This window comes from Mastomys coucha, unplaced genomic scaffold (genome assembly GCF_008632895.1).
Source record: "Mastomys coucha isolate ucsf_1 unplaced genomic scaffold, UCSF_Mcou_1 pScaffold16, whole genome shotgun sequence".
NCBI classification, from domain to species: domain Eukaryota; kingdom Metazoa; phylum Chordata; class Mammalia; order Rodentia; family Muridae; genus Mastomys; species Mastomys coucha.
Window position 1 is genome coordinate 18360131 of NW_022196898.1, and position 19747 is coordinate 18379877.

General features: G+C 44.6%; 1 protein-coding gene across 6 annotated transcripts in view; it reads left to right on the forward strand.

Moving 5' to 3' along the window:
- The window catches only part of LOC116092976 (IQCJ-SCHIP1 readthrough transcript protein), a 764408-nt gene extending 744892 nt beyond the window's left edge, over positions 1–19516 (forward strand). For 5 of the 6 annotated variants that reach the window (XM_031374058.1, XM_031374059.1, XM_031374061.1 and 2 more), the window contains 5 exons: positions 10444–10561; positions 11484–11681; positions 12484–12607; positions 14938–15031; positions 18877–19516. In XM_031374058.1, the coding sequence (XP_031229918.1) occupies positions 10444–10561; positions 11484–11681; positions 12484–12607; positions 14938–15031; positions 18877–18928 (586 nt within the window). In that variant the 3' untranslated portion in view covers positions 18929–19516. The remainder of the gene's footprint in view (positions 1–10443; positions 10562–11483; positions 11682–12483; positions 12608–14937; positions 15032–18876) is intronic. The other variant, XM_031374062.1, reaches the window with a different exon arrangement.
- The last annotated feature ends 231 nt before the right edge of the window (positions 19517–19747 follow it).

A 19747-nucleotide genomic window follows, 5' to 3' on the forward strand; every position in this document is an offset into this window, starting at 1 on the left:
AGAGAGAGAGAGAGAGAGAGAGGAGCCAGCATCTTTTGCCAGGAAAATGAATCACTGTCTTGACTCTAACAGTAATAATTTTTGCATATTTTCCTGGAAGTAAGGAGTGGCTGTTCCAGCCTGGCATGAGAGAAAAAAGAGGCTGACCTGTCTCAGTGCAGTAAGACTCTCTCTACCACATCTTCCTTGAAATGAGAAGCGCATACCAAAGTGCCTTATTTGTAATGCACGGTTTATCTTTCAAAACCTCACATTGATCTCATTCACATGCTACTAATTTGTTTTAAAAACTCTTCACGTTGGTAGCACCAGCATCACTGCCAACTATGGCTATACATCCACTTTTAATTCTTTGTGAGTTGTCATCTCGTACTCTACAGAGTGCCTCTGTTTTGAATGCCTTGTTTCAAGGAGAACTTGTTCTAAAATATTACACAGTTTCCAAAGTGAGACAGGATTTAAAGTGGATCTTTTGAGAAGTAATAAGATTAAAATAGCAAAACAAATTTAATTAAGTAAGCAATTCTTCTCTTTCACAAATCCGAAAGAAAAGTAAATTGGTATTTGTGAAATTTTCTTTGTCTAATAAATAGCCTTGCTTTACAATAATGCCAATGACCCCAGTTTAATTAGGTGCAATTAATTTTGTGCAGGCTGAATTTGACATCTTGCTAAAGGCATAACCAGCTGTACCCTGTCTTATGAATTTTTTTCATCAACAATGAGAATTCAATTGCCTGAGCTATTGCACGAAAAGGTGGGGGGTGGGCACAGGGCTACATGTTATATTAAAGAACGGCCTCGGTGGACAGCAGAATGTTAATTAAAAGAGCTTCTAGGATTTAGCTTTCATTCTGCATCATCTTTAACATGTTCTTGTGGTACCGTCAGTGGAATTTACACCCCGTTTAGACAGTGGTCACGCACATGCGTTGGGCCTTGGGTGTGCAAACACCACTCCTGGAAGCTTCAGCCACCGACAGCAGAGAGTTGGCTGTCTGGAGGTCTCCCAGCATCCTTGCTTCTCCTTCAGTGCTGGTGACTGAGCTCAGAATCTCATGCCTCCTCCCAGCCATACAGCTCATCTGAGCTACGTCCCCACCCCACCCCATCTTTTAATTCAATCGTATGTCCTTCAGATTGCTCCTTTGCAGATTAGCACATACGTGAAGCCCGAGGAAGATACTATTACTGAAAACACAACCCCTTCCATGTTGTTATTTAAATAGACTGGGGGTGTGGCCATAATTGGTTGTGTCTTTTCAGATGTGTAATAGATTTGCAGTTATATAGATAAGTAAATAGTATCAGTAAAAATGCCTTCAAAAGAAAAGACTCATGCCTTTCCATCCTCGTCCCCCATTCTGCCACGTTTTGGTGTCTCTCATCAACAGTTCCCAGATTCATCTTCCCACATCCCACTCAAACATCCCACAGAACAAAGAAATGACACATCCACTTACTCAGTTCCCAGCAGTGCCTCTGCACCATCAAGCAGTCCAGAGCGCTGCCTGGATCAGTAGTCACTAGGAAGGAGGTAGGGTGTGGCGAGTAGGTGTAGGCTCTTAGGAGCGGAGGACCTGACTGCCGCTTAGTTAACACTTGCTAACGACATCACCGAGCCTCACCCTCCTGGTCTGTAAAGTGGGATGATAACTGCGCCTTCTTCATAAGGTCCCTGTGACGATGGCAAGGGAAATACTCAGAAGAGTGCCTCGTCTGTACAGCCTTGGTGTTCGCTGTCGATATTTCTGTTTCAGTGTTTATTTGCTTCCATATAGTGCTGATTATAGCACATGAAAAATTAAAACAAAACACTGGGGATTAAATGTCCCCTGGGCACTTAGATTTTTGATTCTAGTTGTTGACAGACTCATTTTAGACCTGTTTGGACATATTATTTTTATATGTTGTTTTATCCATTCTTTGAGAATGTTACACAAATTATTTTGATCATATCTACCCCCTACTTCTCCCCGTAACTCCTTTCAGTGCTGCCTCCCACCTCTCACCCTCTCCCAACTTTGTGTTCTGCTCCTGTTGTTTAATAATCCCGAGTCTAATGTGTGTTGCCCATATGCTCATGGTGGGAGGGGCATCCATCGGAGTATGGTTAATCTACTTGGACCACGCCCATAACACAAATTGACTGTCCCTCCGCTGGAAACTTCATCACCGTCAGGTTCTCATTTAAGGGTAGGGACTCACGCACCCGTCTCCCTCCTAGCTAGAATGCTGACTGGTTTGATCATATACAAGTCATGTGTAAAAGCAACAGCATTGCTGTGAGTTCATGAGTTCAGCTGTCCCGTCACAGACAGACGCTTTATCATATGTGTCTCTAGCACTTGCAAAACAAACAAACCAAAACAAGAAATGCATTGGTGAAGGTCTCTCCTGGAACTTGTCACATCAGAGTTGAAATCTCCTACCCTGTCTATAACACCAGTGCCTTGCTTGTCCCCACAGTGACAACCTCGCAGGGTGGGTGCTGGCAACAGAACCTAGGTCCTCTCCAAGAGCAATGAGTGCTCTTAACCACTGAGCCATCTCCTCAGTGTGAGAAAGGCAATCTTACTATGGAACCAAGCCAAAGTAGCAACTTCTAAACGTTTCTCAGTATGACCATAGGAGAGGTGAATGCTATGTTTGTAATGTTGAAAAGTATAAAACAACATGAATCAAAATATTCACCTTGGAGTTAGAGTGGAGCCCAAACTTGATATGTGTGAGGCTCTGGGTTCCGTCCAATCACCAAAAAGAGAAGACAGACAGACAGACAAATCCTACTAACCCAGTTATTCTAAACAAAAAAACGCACAGTACCGACATTCTCTGCCATATTTTCGCAGGAGCCTCTTAGGCGCCTGACAAAGGACAGCTTCCTTCTTTACCATGCAGGGCTCTGGTAGCTGTCAGCAGGAGAGAAAAGTTTCAGTTTGGAGACTGAGCAGAGTAATTAGGAAGGCTGGATTTGAAAAATGGTTAAATTTCTGCCAGTTGCCTAGGGGCTCTGGTTTACCGCAGGCACATGGAGATGTGTAGGATTGAGATCAGGCGGGAGGGGTGTTTCTGGGTGAGTGAGAGAGCCTGTCTACTGAACGGTTCACCTACAAGGAGGCGGGTTCCCAGCTGCCCACTGATCATCTCCCACTGTCCCCAGCAGCCTGCCAAAAGCAGATCAGGCTGACTCGGGTGTGAGTCACACTCCCGCTTCAGTGTGGTCTGAGTCAGATGGCAGCTGTCAAACATTGAGCCCCACTCACCTGTCCTCCAACGCACAGGCTCTACCGCCAACTCCTATCCTCTCTCCTTTGCCTTCCCTGATTCTTACCAACTGCCCACACATGACAACTCAGAGGCATTCGAAGGAGACGAGTCTAAAGTCAACTTGATGCCTTCCATCAAGAAGTATTTAAGTCTATTTCTTCCCATCTTACCTAAACATTTGAGATTACTCATTTTCTCTGTTTTTGTGGGGTGGGGAGCACACGTGTGCCACGGCACATGTGTGAAGGTCAGAAAACAACTTGTAGGAGTCAGTTCTTTCCGTTATGGTGAGCCCTGGGGTTGAACTTAGCTTGTCAGGCACAGCAAAAGGGGACCTTTCCTGCGGAGTTATTACACTGGCCCGTACATATACATTTTTATGTGTAAATTTGGAATCACTGCAGCTGCTACTTATGACCCTTTTGTCACTTAAGACAGTATCAAAACATTTCAGCCATTTTCTCAGCTATTCCAATGTGTATGCATGCTTGCCTGTATGTTTGCTAGCTAAGTAACTCATCATATTTCATCTCTTGTTTTTTGGTTTTTGTTTTTGTTTTTGTTGTTGTTGTTTTTCGAGACACAGTTTCTCTGTGTAGCCCTGGCTGTCCTGGAACTCACTCTGTAGACCAGGCTGGCCTCGAACTCAGAAATCCACCTGCCTCTGCCTCCCATGTGCTGGGATTAAAGGCGTGCCCCACTTCATCTTTTATTCTTAAGCATTTCAGTTTCCAGATTTTTGTTTCATTTTGACTTAATTTTGCTTATGGTTCATCTTCTCTTTTATTCTCATTTATCAATTTTTTTACCCTTCTTAAAGTGTCCTAGCCCCTCAGGAGGGAGGACACATACCACTGTGACTTTGTGCAGTTTTACCTGTCTAGGACTTTGTTTTTCATACGTAAAGCAGGGTCCCCACTCCTAAGTAAGGTAGGCAAAGTGCCTGGCATATAACAGATGCTCACAAACGGTAACTTTTTATTTCATAAATAGGCTGCTTGGAAATCATCAGAACTCAATTAAGATGAAAATAGACCACATTTGACCTCCAGCTATTTTATGCCTACTATCCTAAGAGGGCTCAGTCTAGCCTTCCATTCATACTAGAGAGTATTCCTCTTGAAAATACATTTTGCTGACATTAAAATCCTGTAATTCCAAATTCAATTACAGGGAAGTGGTCATCAGTGAAGGAAATTGGCACTGATGGAGAATGAGAACCAACAGCTGTCTGAGGAATTCAAGTATTTATAGCTCTCTAGAGCCCAGGTTAGGAAACAGACTGACGCTTCTCCAAAGGAAAGCTCATGGGTGGCCACCCGATCTACTAGCTGTTTAGCCACAGAGACTCTATGGCCATGAGGTCTTGGAACACATACAGAAAGAAGAATTGAGAACTAGCCTTAGAAGTGGGAGCAGAAATAGGGACATGTGTATTGGGTATAGAGAAGAAAACCCAGTGACAGCTGTTCACAGACCTACTGCCTTTAGCGCTATTTCCTCTTCTCTTAAGATGCCAGGTCAGAAATGAATAAATAAATGAATGAAGAAAAAACGCCAGGGCAGGACAAGACACAAAGTGACATGTTGCCCCATCAGACAACGTAATTAGAAATACCAGTTAGCTTTTCTGGACACATGACTTCCGGGGGAGGATGGCCCTCTGGGCTCTATCCTGGGTTCACCTGTCTGCCAACTGTACTTGCTTCCATCCGAAGCACTGTTTTAACATTCCTGGATAGCACCTTACTTTAGTAATGTCCAGGTAGCAGGGCTGTTTAATGGAATCGGGAGTGTCCACCAAGTGTTTTTGAGTTCCCTTCCAGTGTGTGTATTTGCACATTGTGGCTGATGACTCAGGCACTTGTGACCTGCCAGAAGACCTCGGTTTTATTCCTTGATCAACTGCCATGTCTCTACTAACAGGGGTCAAGCACTATAAAATGCCTGCATGGTCCAACAAAAAACTGCAATGAGTGAACTCATCCAAATAAAAACCAGTAGACCGTAGTAGGACTGTAGCAAATTAGAAAATGTGTTGCCTGATCCTTGAAGGAAAGAGGGAAGGATTGAACGAACGAACGAACAAACGAGCGATCAAGCAATCCTTTTCTCTGCATACATGCTTAGGAAAATCTTTTATGGTGCTTTTGTGTGATGAAGCCATGTGTTGAACCAGCAACATTTGCAGCTAGTGTGTAGACAGAATGATTTTCTTTAAAAGTTCAATAGAGTGTTTTCCTGTTTCTTAACTAGACCTCGAAGCAAGAGGAAGGATGTACACTCTTGTGAGAATAAGAAGCTGTAGCGTTGTGTTTCCATAACAAATGTGGAGAAGTAGAAACCTTGTTCCTCTCTTACCATTTTTTCAGAACAACAGTAGGCATTTGTGTAGTTCTTGTTGTAAATGTCTACAAGGCACAATAAATGGGGAAGAGAAAGAGGCAGAGTTTGTGGGATGCAAAAATATTTTACAGTTCTCTACGAAGCAATAGTAACCTACCACCACCCCACATGATGTGTAGCTAAAGCTCACCCAAACTCAGTTGTTCTCACATTCACCATGACATAGTCCCAGAAAAAAAAATGAAATGCATTTATACATACCCCTGGGTACTTATAATCCATATTTGATGTTCTATCCCCTTTGAAATCAATATGAAACAGAAAAATGGCATGAAAAATATGAGTGATTATTCATTATGTATAAAGCTTTTGAATAATGCATCAAAGATCCATTCAAATAAATGGAAATAATGTATTCTAACAGCTTGGCCACAAACTGTTGGGGATGTTGAGTTATGAATGACATTGGGGGACCGTGGCTCATGAGCCCCAATGGCTGTAGACAGTTAATAAGCAATGTAAGCTGGAAACCCATAGGCATCTGGAAGTTCCCTCTTGCTCTGTTTCCTGGCCATACAGTTGCCTTGAAATTATGAACAATGATAGGAGGCATGAGCCCTGTAAAATTATGCTGCCAAATACAGGCAGGATCTAGTAAATTAAAACAGAGCTCTTCATGTGTTCCTGGGGCTTTGGTTCTGAGCGCTGAGATGAACTGACATGGAGAGTGTGTTTAGAAAGTGATGGCGGAGTCAAGGCATGAAAGATTGTGAAATCTTAAAAGAGTCTTAAAATGAGTGAGAATGCTTGTTGTGCAAGCATGAGAACCCGAGTTCAAGTCCCCAGTCCCCACACAAAAGCTGAGCATGCCAACAATGTCTCTAACCCCAGGATTGGAAGCATGAAGACGGGTAGATTCTGAAGTTCACTGGCCAGCCAGCCGAGCTAAAACTTCAGGTTCAGTGAAAGACTCTGTCTCACAAGAATAAAATGATGGAGATAAAGGGAAGTCTCCTCTGACCTCCAGTTGTAGGCTCGTAGAACATGTGCACGCACGCACACACACACACACACACACACAATGTTAAATATTCATACATTACCTAAGCCAGAGTCTCATTTCTAGAACTAGAAAACAAGGAGGAACTCTGGGCTGGCTTCAGCGCTACCCTCAGACCAGACTTTAATCAGCCCAACCTAAGACCAAGGACATGAGCCTGCTTTACGATCTTTTCCGCCCTCCTGGAAGTCACCAGCAAACTTAAAACCATGAGATTGCTTCTGTCTGGAGAACACAAGTCTTGTCTTTGCATTTTTAAAAGAAATGGATTCCCCACCCCACCCCCAGCAGTCCGATCCAGGACCTTGCTCATCATAGGCCAGTGTTCTACCACTTAGCTAGTTCCTCAGCCTTTAGAGACAACAACTCCTCATGTAGCCCATGATGGCCTCAGCTCTCAACCTTCCTGCCTCTGTCTCCTGTGTGCTAGGAGTGTCACTGCCTGATGAAGAGCTGGTTTGGGGTTTCGGTTTTGTTGGTTTTTTACCGAGTTGTATACCATTGGCTGTGCTTTGAGATCTCCTTTGGTAGCAAAGAAAGTCCTGGGTGTGCCATCTTCCGAGCCCCGTGTGTAACTGCAGAGGAAGTCAGTGCAGCCCTTTTCCAAGAGATGCTCTTCTCACTGTAAAACACACCTGCTGAGCCTCCCCATCCAATGCCCTTCCACTTAAGCAGCCAACACCATCCCACGGGAACCACTTCTGCTCACACTGGTGTGTCCAGGAAACACGCCGAAGTCTTACATCTTCAATAAGTTCTGAGCCTCTTCCAGCAACCACCCTCTCTCCAGACCCAGATAGGATGCTTCATGCCCACAGCTCTGGGTAGCTCTGCTGTGTGACATCCGTGTGGTCCATAAAGAAGAGATTCCAGGAGTAATCACCACCTAGAACTTCCAGAAGTAAAGGGAACCAGCAAGACAGACTACCCATGCCATTTTTTTAATGCAGTATTCTGCTAAATACTTAGAGAGATGTCTCAGACCAGAGTTCAGACTCTAGTGCCTGATTCCAGTGACTGCATCTCCAAGGGGTCTGACACCCTCTTCTGGCTTCCACAAGCATTCATACTCATGTGTGTGTGTGTCTGTGTGTGTGTGTGTCTGTGTGTCTGTGTACACTCACATATACACAAGCACACATAAATAAAATAAATTTCTTTTAAAACATCAAATGTCCCTGAATTAGATGCTCTGAATTGATAGCTCCCATAAGCAGAATCTTTTATTTCACCTGGTATTGTGCTCAGAAGGCCAAGGAAGACTGAACTAAGCAGGATCTAAGTGGGGTAGCAGAAGGTCAGAGACCCAGGGAAGTTCGGTTTTCAGAAGTAAACCGTGCACACAGCTGTGAATCTCACTGCCAGGCAGGAAGACGAGAGTGGGGATTATCTGTCCTTTCACTCCATGGCACAGAGGCCTTCAGAAGACCTGGTGACCCTATCACCCCTCAGCCAGGCCTCTGCTTGGGGAATGTGGTTGAGTTTCACCCAGAGCCGTCTTCCTCCTAAAATTCAATTAAAGGCTAAAGGCAAAGAAATCCCTCTCCAAACGGGAGCCTACTGAAGATGTCTTTACTAAAACCCTTTCTTAATCGGCTTTGATGTCCCATCATCCCTGTAAGCAACATTCTTACTTGCTGTACGGAATTACAAGCCCTCCCCTACCCCGCTCCAACCAACCACCCAAGTTCTATTCGGTTTCCTACGGGGCTACTGTGATACTAAGGTGGGGTGGGGGCTCAAATCTCCCAGCTGTTAGAAGCTCCATGTGGATGGTTGACCACTTCAGGGGCAGAGCTGTAGAATGTATAATCATTTTTTTTTCTTCAGAATGAAGATATTTGTCCTTGGGCATCTTTAACTCGGTTTTGTGATATTCTTTCTTGCTGGCTGTTTTATATTTTCACAATCTTTATCTCCAGCAGCCAGACGCTTCTTTGTAAGACTTCATTCATATCTAGGAAATGCTACATAATCCTAGCCTCGGGTGAGATGAAATGTGTCCCCAGACTGTCCTTGCTATCACCTTCCAAACCATAGATCTTGATTTTATTGTTAAAATTGCTTGATTCCACTTTTTTAGACAAACTGCAGATATCACAAATCTGTTAAACTCGATGTGTGTGGATCAAAGGGAAATCTGAACATACTAGATACCTCAAGGTACATGAAGAAAATGTAAGGGGGGCAGATCCCAGGACAGCTGAAGGGTTCCGGAGGGCGTGAGTTGTCCTTCAGACAGTTGACTGCATCACGGGTGGCTGTGAATGAGTGAGCAGTGGTAGGGTATGGTCCCTTTAGAAAGTCGAAGCAGCTCTAGGAGCCTCTGTGCCTTTGCCCAGCTTCCAGAAAGTGGAGAAAGGAGGGTAGGTCACATGTACGGAGCACCCACCCCATGCCAAGCTATGACAAACTCAGAGTTTGGAACCTGCTGTGAACCAGTCATCTCAGAACCTGTGACCTGCTTCCCTGCAGCTCTGGGCCTGGTCTCCTTATCTGTGTCAGGAAGGCTGGACATACTCAGAGAGAGGGGCTACCTACCTTTTTTTTTTTTTTTTTTTAAGGAAAAACTAAGCTGGAGCTTGTGTAATTATAAAATTTGACAATAGGTGGCAGTATATACCCATCTTAATCACAGTGCTGAGACTAAAAAGGGGGGGGTAGCAAATATATGTCATGAGTAAGGCGTGCAAAGTTTCTCCATCATTAGGATAAAGACAACCAAACACAAATGTCAAGTATTAAGAGTAGATCCTAGGAGCAGTAATAACGCGAGAGCAAATTCAGGCTCCTCTGCCCCAAAGTAGGCTTAGACTGACTCCCTGTGGCCCCTTCTGGCACCTCCACCCCACACATACATATACACACGCAAGACTTACTTCCCCACAAGACTGGGATATTGGAGATGCTGAGAATGACCAAATTGAGCACATGAGATGTGGTTCACCTCTAAAAGCCAGTTAGGACCAAGATCTGAGCATACCATCCAGCCACGTTCATCACCAGTGTTTGTCCTTTCTGAGTCCTCTACCAGGAGCATCCTTTCTGGAGCTTCAGAATCCTGATGAGCTCCTCCTGAGAGGTGTCTGTTCTCATGGTGCTGGGTGTGGAGGTCAGTCTGCAGAAGCCCGTGTGTGCTAAGACTCCAAACACCCTGGGATTTCTCTATGCCTCTTGAGTGAACAAACCTGTGGTATTTTGTCTTTGAGTGACCTAAGTGAGCTTCCTCCATTGGCTTTTGGCAACTGCTTTAAGTAGAGGTTCCCTCTGAGTGGTCCCTTCTTACAGGAAGGGATGGAGACTCTCTTCGTGGAGCTGTAGTCAAGAGACATTGGTTCTCATGAACTTCCTTGGGTTGTCCTTCTAAAGCAGAATCCACACAGCGTTATTGGCTGAAGTCTGTTCATCTCGATTGGCAGAACTGTAAACAGAAAGCATCTTTTTTTATGTGCCAACTATGTGTTTGTTAGTCACTGGGTGCTATAACATAGAACGTTAAGTGACAAACCAGTGTGGAAAAAAGACCGGAATGCTGGGACATCCTCTGATAAAATTTGTATTTGCAGGCTAGAATTGGCAAGGCAGAAGGATTGCCGGCCCAGGCTATGTAGCAAAATCCTGTCTCAACAACAGAGGGAAATGATTTGGGTCACTTAGTTCTCCACATGCAGAGCATAAGACTATTTTGTTAGTAACTCCGTTTAATCAGCTACAGCCAGATTAACAACCAGCTAAGCAGAATGACTGTCCTGCTTGTTTCTGCCCAGGCTACAGAGTGGGATGAACCTCCAGATATGCTTTGTCAATGACAGCGGCAGTGACAAGGACAGCGATGCAGATGACAGTAAGACTGAAACCAGCTTGGACACGCCCTTGTCCCCCATGGTAAGTCCACATGACCACCAACTGAGCCATTGGCTTGTCTTCTTTCCTGGCTAGTCCGCCTTTATTCTGTTGCGAATCCGCAGCAGCCATTCCAGGAGGGGCTGGAATTACACGCTTCAAGAATTCGACAATGACCACAAAAATCAAAATCAGGACACAGTAAGGATAAATATGGCTTATTAAAGTTGTTGACAATGAGAGAAATCACTTACTGTTTTAGAGATTGTAAAAGGAAGCTGGGCATGGTGGTGTGTGCTTGTAATCCCAGTACTGGGGGGTGGGGAGAGGTCTGAGGCAGGAGGATCACAAGTTTGAGGTCTGCCTAGGCTATGCAGTGAGTTCAAAGCTGAGGCTGCCTGGGGATAGATAAGGAATAGCTTCAGCCCTTACCTCTTCCTTACATATAACGCATATGTGTGAAAAGAATAGATCTTCCTTACATATAACACATATGTGTGAGAAGAAGAATCCTTTCTCATTGGGCTTCAACTAGAGGCTCAACCCTTTCCCACATGTTCCAAAAGTCAAGAATAATCAGTCATGAATGCTTGCTACTGGGATGTTTTCCCCTCTGTGGTCTCTTTTTACCTTTGTTTTAATGACCTGCATGTGTGTGTTGACCTCTGAGCATAGGGCAAATGTCATTTGATGCCTGATCTCAGAAGTCTGTCTCAGACCACAATGGCTCTGGGGTCCATAATTAAACATGGCCCTGTTATACTTTTATCACTCTTCTATCTACACTCAGACCAGAATCGTTCTAAGTAGGCCCTTTTGGGGGTTTCTTGTGACTCCCGGGCTGGCTCATTGAGATCAAGTGGGTAGTGGAATTGCTGCCAGGCCCCCACCCTGTTGCTAGTGCCCCTCCCCAACTGCATGTCAGCTAGAGTGAAACCTGAAGCTGCTCTTTCTTCTTTCACAGAGCAAGCAGAGTTCTTCCTATTCGGATAGAGACACGACCGAGGAGGAGTCTGAATCCCTGGATGACATGGACTTCCTCACAAGGCAAAAGAAGCTACAAGCTGAAGCCAAAATGGCCCTGGCCATGGCCAAACCAATGGCCAAAATGCAAGTCGAAGTGGAAAAACAGAACAGGAAAAAGTCTCCAGTCGCCGATCTTGTAAGCAGTGGAGGCTGGCATGCAAGCGAGCGTTTGGGGCTGGAGATGGGTTCTTTCCCAGAGTTATGCAAACTTGGGTTTCACTGAGGCAGTTCGTCAGAAGCACCGGCAATTGAGAAAGAACCGAAGTCCGTTTCTTTTTCCCTTCTCTTGTTACACTGAGAAACGCAGGCAGCATTTCATAGAAGTAAACGCTCTCGCGGCCCATGATTCAGATCTTCTGTGTTCCTGCTCTATCACAAGTGAAAGATTGCTATAGCTTCTCACCCACCTCTCAAGGGAGACGGTAGAATGTCATGAATTAGTGCCCTGGACTTAGCAGTCACAGTTAGCTCTTCCACTGGCCTGCTGCAGGGATCCGACAAGGGGCTCGAGTGTCAGTTTTCACACGTGCTGTGTGGATAACAGCACCTGGGTGGGAGTATGATTGTCGAAGACACAGTGAGGAAGGCATGCAGAGCATATTACACGGTGCTGGTGTCGTATAAAGTAGTCAACAGCAGCTGATAATATTAATTCTATCCCTGCTACTCCTATTCTGTTCCCCATAACTAGTATCAGAGACCATCCGAAAACCTGGGATGCAGACAGCATATCATCTTGTATACAGAGGGCATTATAGTAGGAAATGGGTGTTAGATATAGGGCCACCCTTGGGTTGCTCAGGGGCTGGGAAAGCTTTTAGGTTCAAAACCTGAGTAGAAGTGGGTGGGTGAGGCGGGGTCTGTAAGAGCAGACTACCTCTTCCCCAGGGTCTCTGCCACTCGGCTGCTCACCCCTCCGCTGCCCCTTGTGTCTCCAGCTGCCGCACATGCCTCACATAAGTGAATGCTTGATGAAAAGAAGCTTAAAGCCCACCGACCTGAGAGACATGACTATTGGGCAGCTACAAGTGATCGTCAATGACCTCCACTCCCAGATTGAAAGTAAGTGGGGGATCTGCTTGGAAGTAGGCATGAGGTGAACAGTGGTGAGGGGCGAGGCTGCCTGGGGTTCATTGCTACTGCTCTGTGTTATCATTAGGCTGTCTGTGTGTTTTCAAGATCAAGACAAGCATAGGATTCTTCTATTGTTTTTTTCTTTCTTTTTTTCTTTTCTTTAAACTGTAAAATGTCAGAAGCTTTCAGAACTCTCCAAGGTTCACCATGGTTACCAGTCCTTTTAAATTTGCTGGCTCCTAGCACAGGCCATGTATTTAACTTGCATCTGTTTCTAGAACAAAATTCCATAGCTTTGCACAATCATCCCTTCCACCTCACGTGGGTACACGTTTGTTTTAGCTACCATTGTCATCACACATCAAGTGAGACTTTTTTTTAACTTGATGAAAGTATATTCACAAATATGGAAAAATTACAAAGCTCTACCTCAATATAAAGGGATTCAATAGACGCATCCAGAGAGGGTAGGAAGCTGGTGGGGATGGTGCTCAGTGGAGGTCATTTGTCACACAGAGAGCAGGCAGTGGTTGGCCAAATGAAAGATGGTGTCCCCCACAAAGCAGCATGGTCAGCCAAATGATGTCACCAGCCCCAGAGGAGATGGTGTGTGGGTGTGTGAAATGGTTGTGAAATGGTCCTGTACCATGAAGGATGATTCGAGCTGGTCATTGTTGAGGCCAAGAGGGTCTGTGGGGAGTCACTAAGTAGATTTCACTGTTGTTATGTTAGTTTCAAGTTTCCCTTAACGGAAAGTTTAAAACTTACTGTAGAGCTGCAGAAAATGTGAAGAACAAACCTCCGGTGCACTGAGGGTGATGCGCAGACACTGCTAAGTGGTATAGAGAAGGCCACCCAGGAGCAAGTGAAAAAGATTAATTTTTTTCCACTAGATCTAAATAAAAAATGAGATGTGCCTAGCTGATGCTTTAGAATCAAGAGAAAAACATTTGGGGTTTTTAAAGTTTTGTTTTATTTGTTTTGTTTTTCGAGACATGGTTTCTCTGTGTAGCCCTAGCTGCCTTGGAACTCACTCTGTAAACGAGGCTGACCAGGAACTCAGAGATCTGCTTGCCCTTTGCCCTTTGCCCTTTGCCCTTTGCCCCTTGCCTTTTGGCCCTGCCTCCCAAGTGCTGGGATGAAAGGCGCATTATACCACCTCCTGGTGTGAGGGGTTTGTTTTTAAATCTTAGACTCACAGGACAAAAAAAAAAAACTTTAATTTTGTTTTAATCACTAGGCGTGTTACTCATGCAAGGGCCGAGAAGTATGAAGTATTTTACCACCAAAACAGCTTCTTCTAGGCTTTTGTGGAATACCGTTACTTTCTGGTGCTTTTTAGAGGCACATAGAGTTTTAGAGCTCTTTGTATGATTTTTTTCCCGTTTGAGTTCCCGAAGAGTTAGAACTGAAGGTGTGGAGTGCTTGTTTGAAGTCAGAAACTCTGAAAACATGCCCCAGGGGCCTGTGGCAACAACCCCACTCCCTCATCTCGTCTCTTTGCTCTTTTCAGGTCTTTTCAGCTGTTCTCCTGCGTCCTCCCCCAACCCCTCCGTGTGTGCACATAACAGTTATAGATCTTAGCTTCTCTGAGGGGAAACGTAAGAACGGGCTCCTTGCCTATTCCTGAGCCATGCTGACGCAGCCCACTAATATGAGGAGAGCTAGAAATATTTCCATCTTCATCGGCTCAGTTTCTGGCTATAAGGGCAAGGACTCAGGAGTATTCTCCTTGCACCATTTTTCAGACGTCTTTCTTCATCTTACACATCCTGCCACAAAGCTAACTTCCCAGTATTTCAGAGGATATTTCTTTTCCTCAATATCTTCTTAAGTTTACAAACAGGTCATATTGCCCCATGGGTGCTTCATGTACACATATAAGAAGCTGAGATAAGAGTCCACTAGAATTCCAGTCCCCAGAAACCCATGTAAATTCTGGGTGGATGTGGTGGCTTACCTGTAATCCTACCTTAGAAGATTCAAACAGCAGATCCCTAAGGTGAGCTGCCTAGCCAGACCAGCTATGTGAATGAACTGTGGGTTTGATTACAAGGTGGATTTATCCCATCCAATATGGAAGAGCAATTGATGATCATTCTCAACATGGGCCTCTGCATGTACAGTTGCTCACCTATACATGTAAAATCATACATATGCATGCATGCAAATCACACACACATGAAACACTGAAAAAGAAAAGATTCTGTCCTATGATCTTTAACTGCTTATATGTACTTTTGTGTCTGTGAACATCCATTGTGTTCTGACTTGGGTGTGGCTTGATCTGATTTTTAATGTTCCCTTTTTTACTCCAGGTTTGAATGAAGAGTTGGTCCAGCTGCTCCTCATTCGAGATGAGCTGCACACAGAACAAGATGCCATGCTGGTGGACATAGAAGACTTGACTAGGTCAGTCTGGCTTCCCCCTGCCAAAGGAAAAAAGAGGCCTTGGGTAGACTGAACTTGAAAGACAAGGGCAAGGATGAGCTCTTGAGACTAAATCCCTTACGTTTGTACCTAACTCACCAAACGGCTATTGATATTTGCTATTCAGAAGAGAGGAAGAGGCCCAAAATCCTCTTTAGAAGATGCATTATTTTTAATCTGTGTGTGTGTGTATGTGTGAGAGAGAGAGAGACAGAGACAGAGAGCAAAGAGACAGATAGAGACGGGGTGGGTGGTGGAGAGGGTATGCGTATGCTCTGGCATGCACATAGAGGTTAGAGGACAACCATGAGTGTTTGTCCCTGTCTTCCTCTTTGTTTGACAAAGGTTCTCTTGTTTTCTATTGGGCTTCCAGAGATTCTCCTATCTCCAGCTCCATCTCACAGTGGCTGTACACAGTACAGTCCTGGAGGTGTAGAGCATGCTACACTATCCAGCCCCCTGTGATATTCTAGTTGTGTTTCTGTTGCTGCAATAATTACTATTACCAAAGTAACTTAGGGGAAGAAGGGGTTTCTTTCATCTTACAGGTTATAGTGCATCATTGAAGGAAGTCAGGTTAGGAACTCTGAGGCAGAATGTGCAGGAGTGCTGTTTGCTGTCTCATTCACTGTACTGTCCAGTTCACTAAGGCTGACGCTCAGCTAGCTTCTCCATACAGTCCAGGACCACTTGCCCAGGGAATGGTATCACCCACGATGGGCCCGGCCCTCCTGCATCAATTAACAATGAAGACAATTTTCCATTGACAGGTTCATCAGCTAGTCTGATCTTGGCAATTCCTCTGTCAAAGCTTTCTTCTCCGTTAACTCCAAACTGTATAAAGTTGACAATTAAAAATAGCAAGGCATAAGTTGACAATTAAAAGTAGCAAGGCACTCCAGTAGTCTTGATTTCAAAACAAGCTCTTTACTCACTGAGCTATTTCTCAGGCCAGAAATGGTGATAGCTGTCCATCTATGGGGACTTCTTACACTTTCCTCTAAATAAGGGCAATGTTTCTAGCCTAGAAGGACTTCATCCTGCAAAATTGTTACCCCCACGATGGCTGCCCCTCATCCATTCCATTCTGTTGTTTCCAGATAGAAATAGCCACATAGTTGTGGTTGGTGCCATGAAGAGATACCAGCTGTTAAGTGGGCCAGCTCTTGATCCTTACTGCCATGCCTGGAAGGGAGGGATCCTGGCGTCTTTCCACAACCCCAGTGCCACCAGATGGTTCTTATCGTGGGGAAACTGAGATCTGAGTGTCAAGCTGGACATGGATCCAGCTGCCTTGCAGGTTAGAGTAATGAAACAGGGTAGTGCTGGTCAGGGTATCCCAGTTCTTAGTAACTTGTCTTATAGTAAAGCCCATCGTATGTACATATGTATGTGTGTATGTATGTATGTATGTATATGTATATATGTATGTGTACATATGTATAGAGGATATATATGTGGGTGGATAGATAGATAGATAGATAGATAGATAGATAGATAGATAGATATGGGGTAAGTATGGGTAGAGGGTGTGTGTGTGTGTGTGTGTGTGTGTGTGTGTGAGCACTTGCACGTAAAAGCCCCAAATTGATGACAAGTGTCATGTTTGTTTTCTATCCTACCTCTATGGCTCATCTGGCTAACCAGTTTGCTGTGGGGATCCCTTCCCCTGCCTTCTGAGGCTGTAATTATAGGCAGGTCTCCTACACAAGGATTCTGGGATCCAAAACTCCAGGATGGCAAGTGCTCTAACCACTGAGCTTTCTCCCCAGGTCCTTGTTTTGTATGCTTTAAATTATCTTTTTTCCTCATCTGAAAAAGGGGAAGAAGTATGCCCCATAAGTTGAGAATATTTGCCAGCAGCTGAATTATTATAGTAACATTCAAATAATACCATTGCCACCTGGAGACATGTTGGGGCATTGCCTCATCAGCAACTGTAAAGCACCCCACCCCCCTTTTGTTACCCAAGAATCCACGAGTCATGGGATCAAAAGGATAGAATCAGCAGGGAAATAGACAGCCAGGCCCCATAGTTCACAGAAGAAGTCTGCAGTTTTCCATAGCTCCCATCTGCCTATGGTAGCAAAAACTTTCCCCCACCCCTGGGTGCTACTGGGCCTGCCATGCACATAGTAGGTCCTCAGCAATGATTTTATTTATATAGAGAGCCATTTTGCAGTGCTTGAATGATATACATTTTACATCTTACAAAGGACTTTAACGTAAAGATGATTAATGAAAAGGTTTATGGAAGTCCTTTCCCTCTTCAAATTTTAATGAAATTCCCTCTTATGTATGCCTCAAACGAATACATAGCTTTTAATATTTTCTAAAGCTCTTTATTGCCACTTTTTCTTGCCTTTGTAGGAAGTCTCTTGATGTATGTACCGGTGTGTACAATTGTGTAGAGCTACATTAAAACAAATACTGTAAGAGCTATAATTCAGTCAGCTATGGTGAACCTTCCATCACAGGACATCAGAACATTTCTTGAATTGAATTTGCTTGAGATGCTCACAGATTGCTCTGTGAAAATGATCCATAGCTCTTTAGACCCATCAGTGGGGCTGTGGTCTGCTTTGTTGGGGGAGGGGCCAATAACAGCATTTCCCTGGGTTCCTTGATTGCCAAATATACATTGCCATTTGTTCCAGAGTCCCTGCATGTGGCAAGGATGCTGCTGTCATGTGCCCGATTTTTGAAACTGCTTGTGGTTTGTCTTCTCTGTACCATGAATAGGAGGCCTTCTGCATGAAACCAGGGCTCAAGCTTGGCGTCACGGGCTCCCCACATCCAGACCTTCTTGTCCCCAACCCTCGATGACAGCCAGAAACCACAGCCTTAGCCTCTCACAAGATTTGTCATTTCCTAAAAATCATCCTTCCAAACCATTAGCTTGTGCAGCCTACAGATCTTACAGGTCTTTGGGTTGTGCCTGTTCAGGGTGGGGGGTGGGGAGATTGCCAACAACATGGCCATTTCTCCCCACCTCCCAACCCCCCATCCCCACCACACAGCTTCTAGATTGTCCAAGTTTTGCATCATACCCTCCTTGGCCATTTCATTGTTGTATTGACTTAACTGGGGGTGGGGAAACTTATGCTAACATGGGAAAACTTCGTTATCTGCAGAGAGCTTTACATCACGTGTTTGACGTAAGCTTTTGTAAGAGCAAATTAGATGGGCAGCTCCGGGTTTCCATCAGCCTTAGTTAATACCCCAGTCTACGCGTGTTAAGGCAGTCTCTCAGTCTGCCCTCAGCCACTCAGTCTCGAAACCTGATCTTGACTTGTTTGGCTCCTGCAGTGCTGGGGCATCTCACATGTTAGACGTCATCCTACGTTAGAGATTGAGCTGCAGCCCCACCTTTAATGTTTGTTTCCTGTCTGTGCTCTCCTCACTTGCCATCTGCTCCCTTCCTGGCCGTATTCACTGGAATGCTCCCTACAAAGACCACGGCCTTATGGAGCCCAGGGTGCAACGCCCGTCATGTAGAAAACACATTTAACTCTTCACTGATGCAGAAACCCCAGCTACTCACCCCTTGACATCTTTTTAGACACAACACTTTGCTTCTTCACAGTAGTAATATCTGTCCGCCTCAGACTAATCCTGCGATTCACAAAATCAAGGAATCATGATCACCTAAAACTAGAACAGTGCGTTGAGCTTAAAGGAAGCACTCTTCCCTGACCTGCGAGTGGCTCATCCCGACTCTCTGTGTGGAGGCTGCTGTAGCTTTCTCTGGTTTGGAGGGCGTTGGTTGGAAGGCGGTCTGGGTCTTTCTCCTCAGTGCTGAGTGGTTTGTATCATTAATTTTGCAGGCACGCTGAGAGTCAGCAGAAGCACATGGCTGAGAAAATGCCTGCCAAGTGAAAGAGAGCCATCCACCAGAGGACAAGCTAGAATTTATTTTGCTTCTGTGGTCGTAAAAAAAAAATGCTGTTGCTAAAGGTGGCTTCGAAACAGACATCAGTGTTAGTCATTGGTAATGTCCGAGCTTACTGTCCCGTGACTGGCCTTCGCTTCTTAATTTATTTTAATTTTTTTTTTTTTACTCTCGCCACTTACTATCAGGCCTTTTAATAAAATATTGTTACAAGAACTGTACAGTACTTACACCACCAACAACCGTGGATAAGCAGAGGGTAGTTTTAACTTTATTTTTGTTTAGCGACTTTAAGTTGGAGCAGTATTTTACCATTGACTATTTCATTCTTCACTGTAGCTTTGAAGAGGAACTGTAAATGACGGTGCTATACAAGTCAAAATACACGCCTGCCTCGTAGTGAAGTCGTAGCTCTCCATACTACGTATATTCTAATCAGTTTTCAACATTTTGTGAATGTTGACTACCTGAGGTTTATTCTTAGATGTGCTATTAACATTCTGTCGGATCCACGTGGTTCCTTGGAAGTTTTATGTATAAATATGTAAAATAAAAATTAAAACTTTGTTTCATATGATACGTCCTTTTGCTCACTAACAAACACTGGCTGCCCCCCCTTTGCGCTTTTCCCTTTGGGGAATCTCCAGCAAACAGTGAGAACTGCCGGTTGCTCCAAAGAAGGTAGCAAGGTAAGAGAGAATATGACGTCATTACGTCTGGGCCAGCATTTCCGGGATTGACTAAAGCAACCTATCTGGAATGGTGCCTCTCCTTAACACCCGTTCCTCTTGTTAGACCCTCAGACT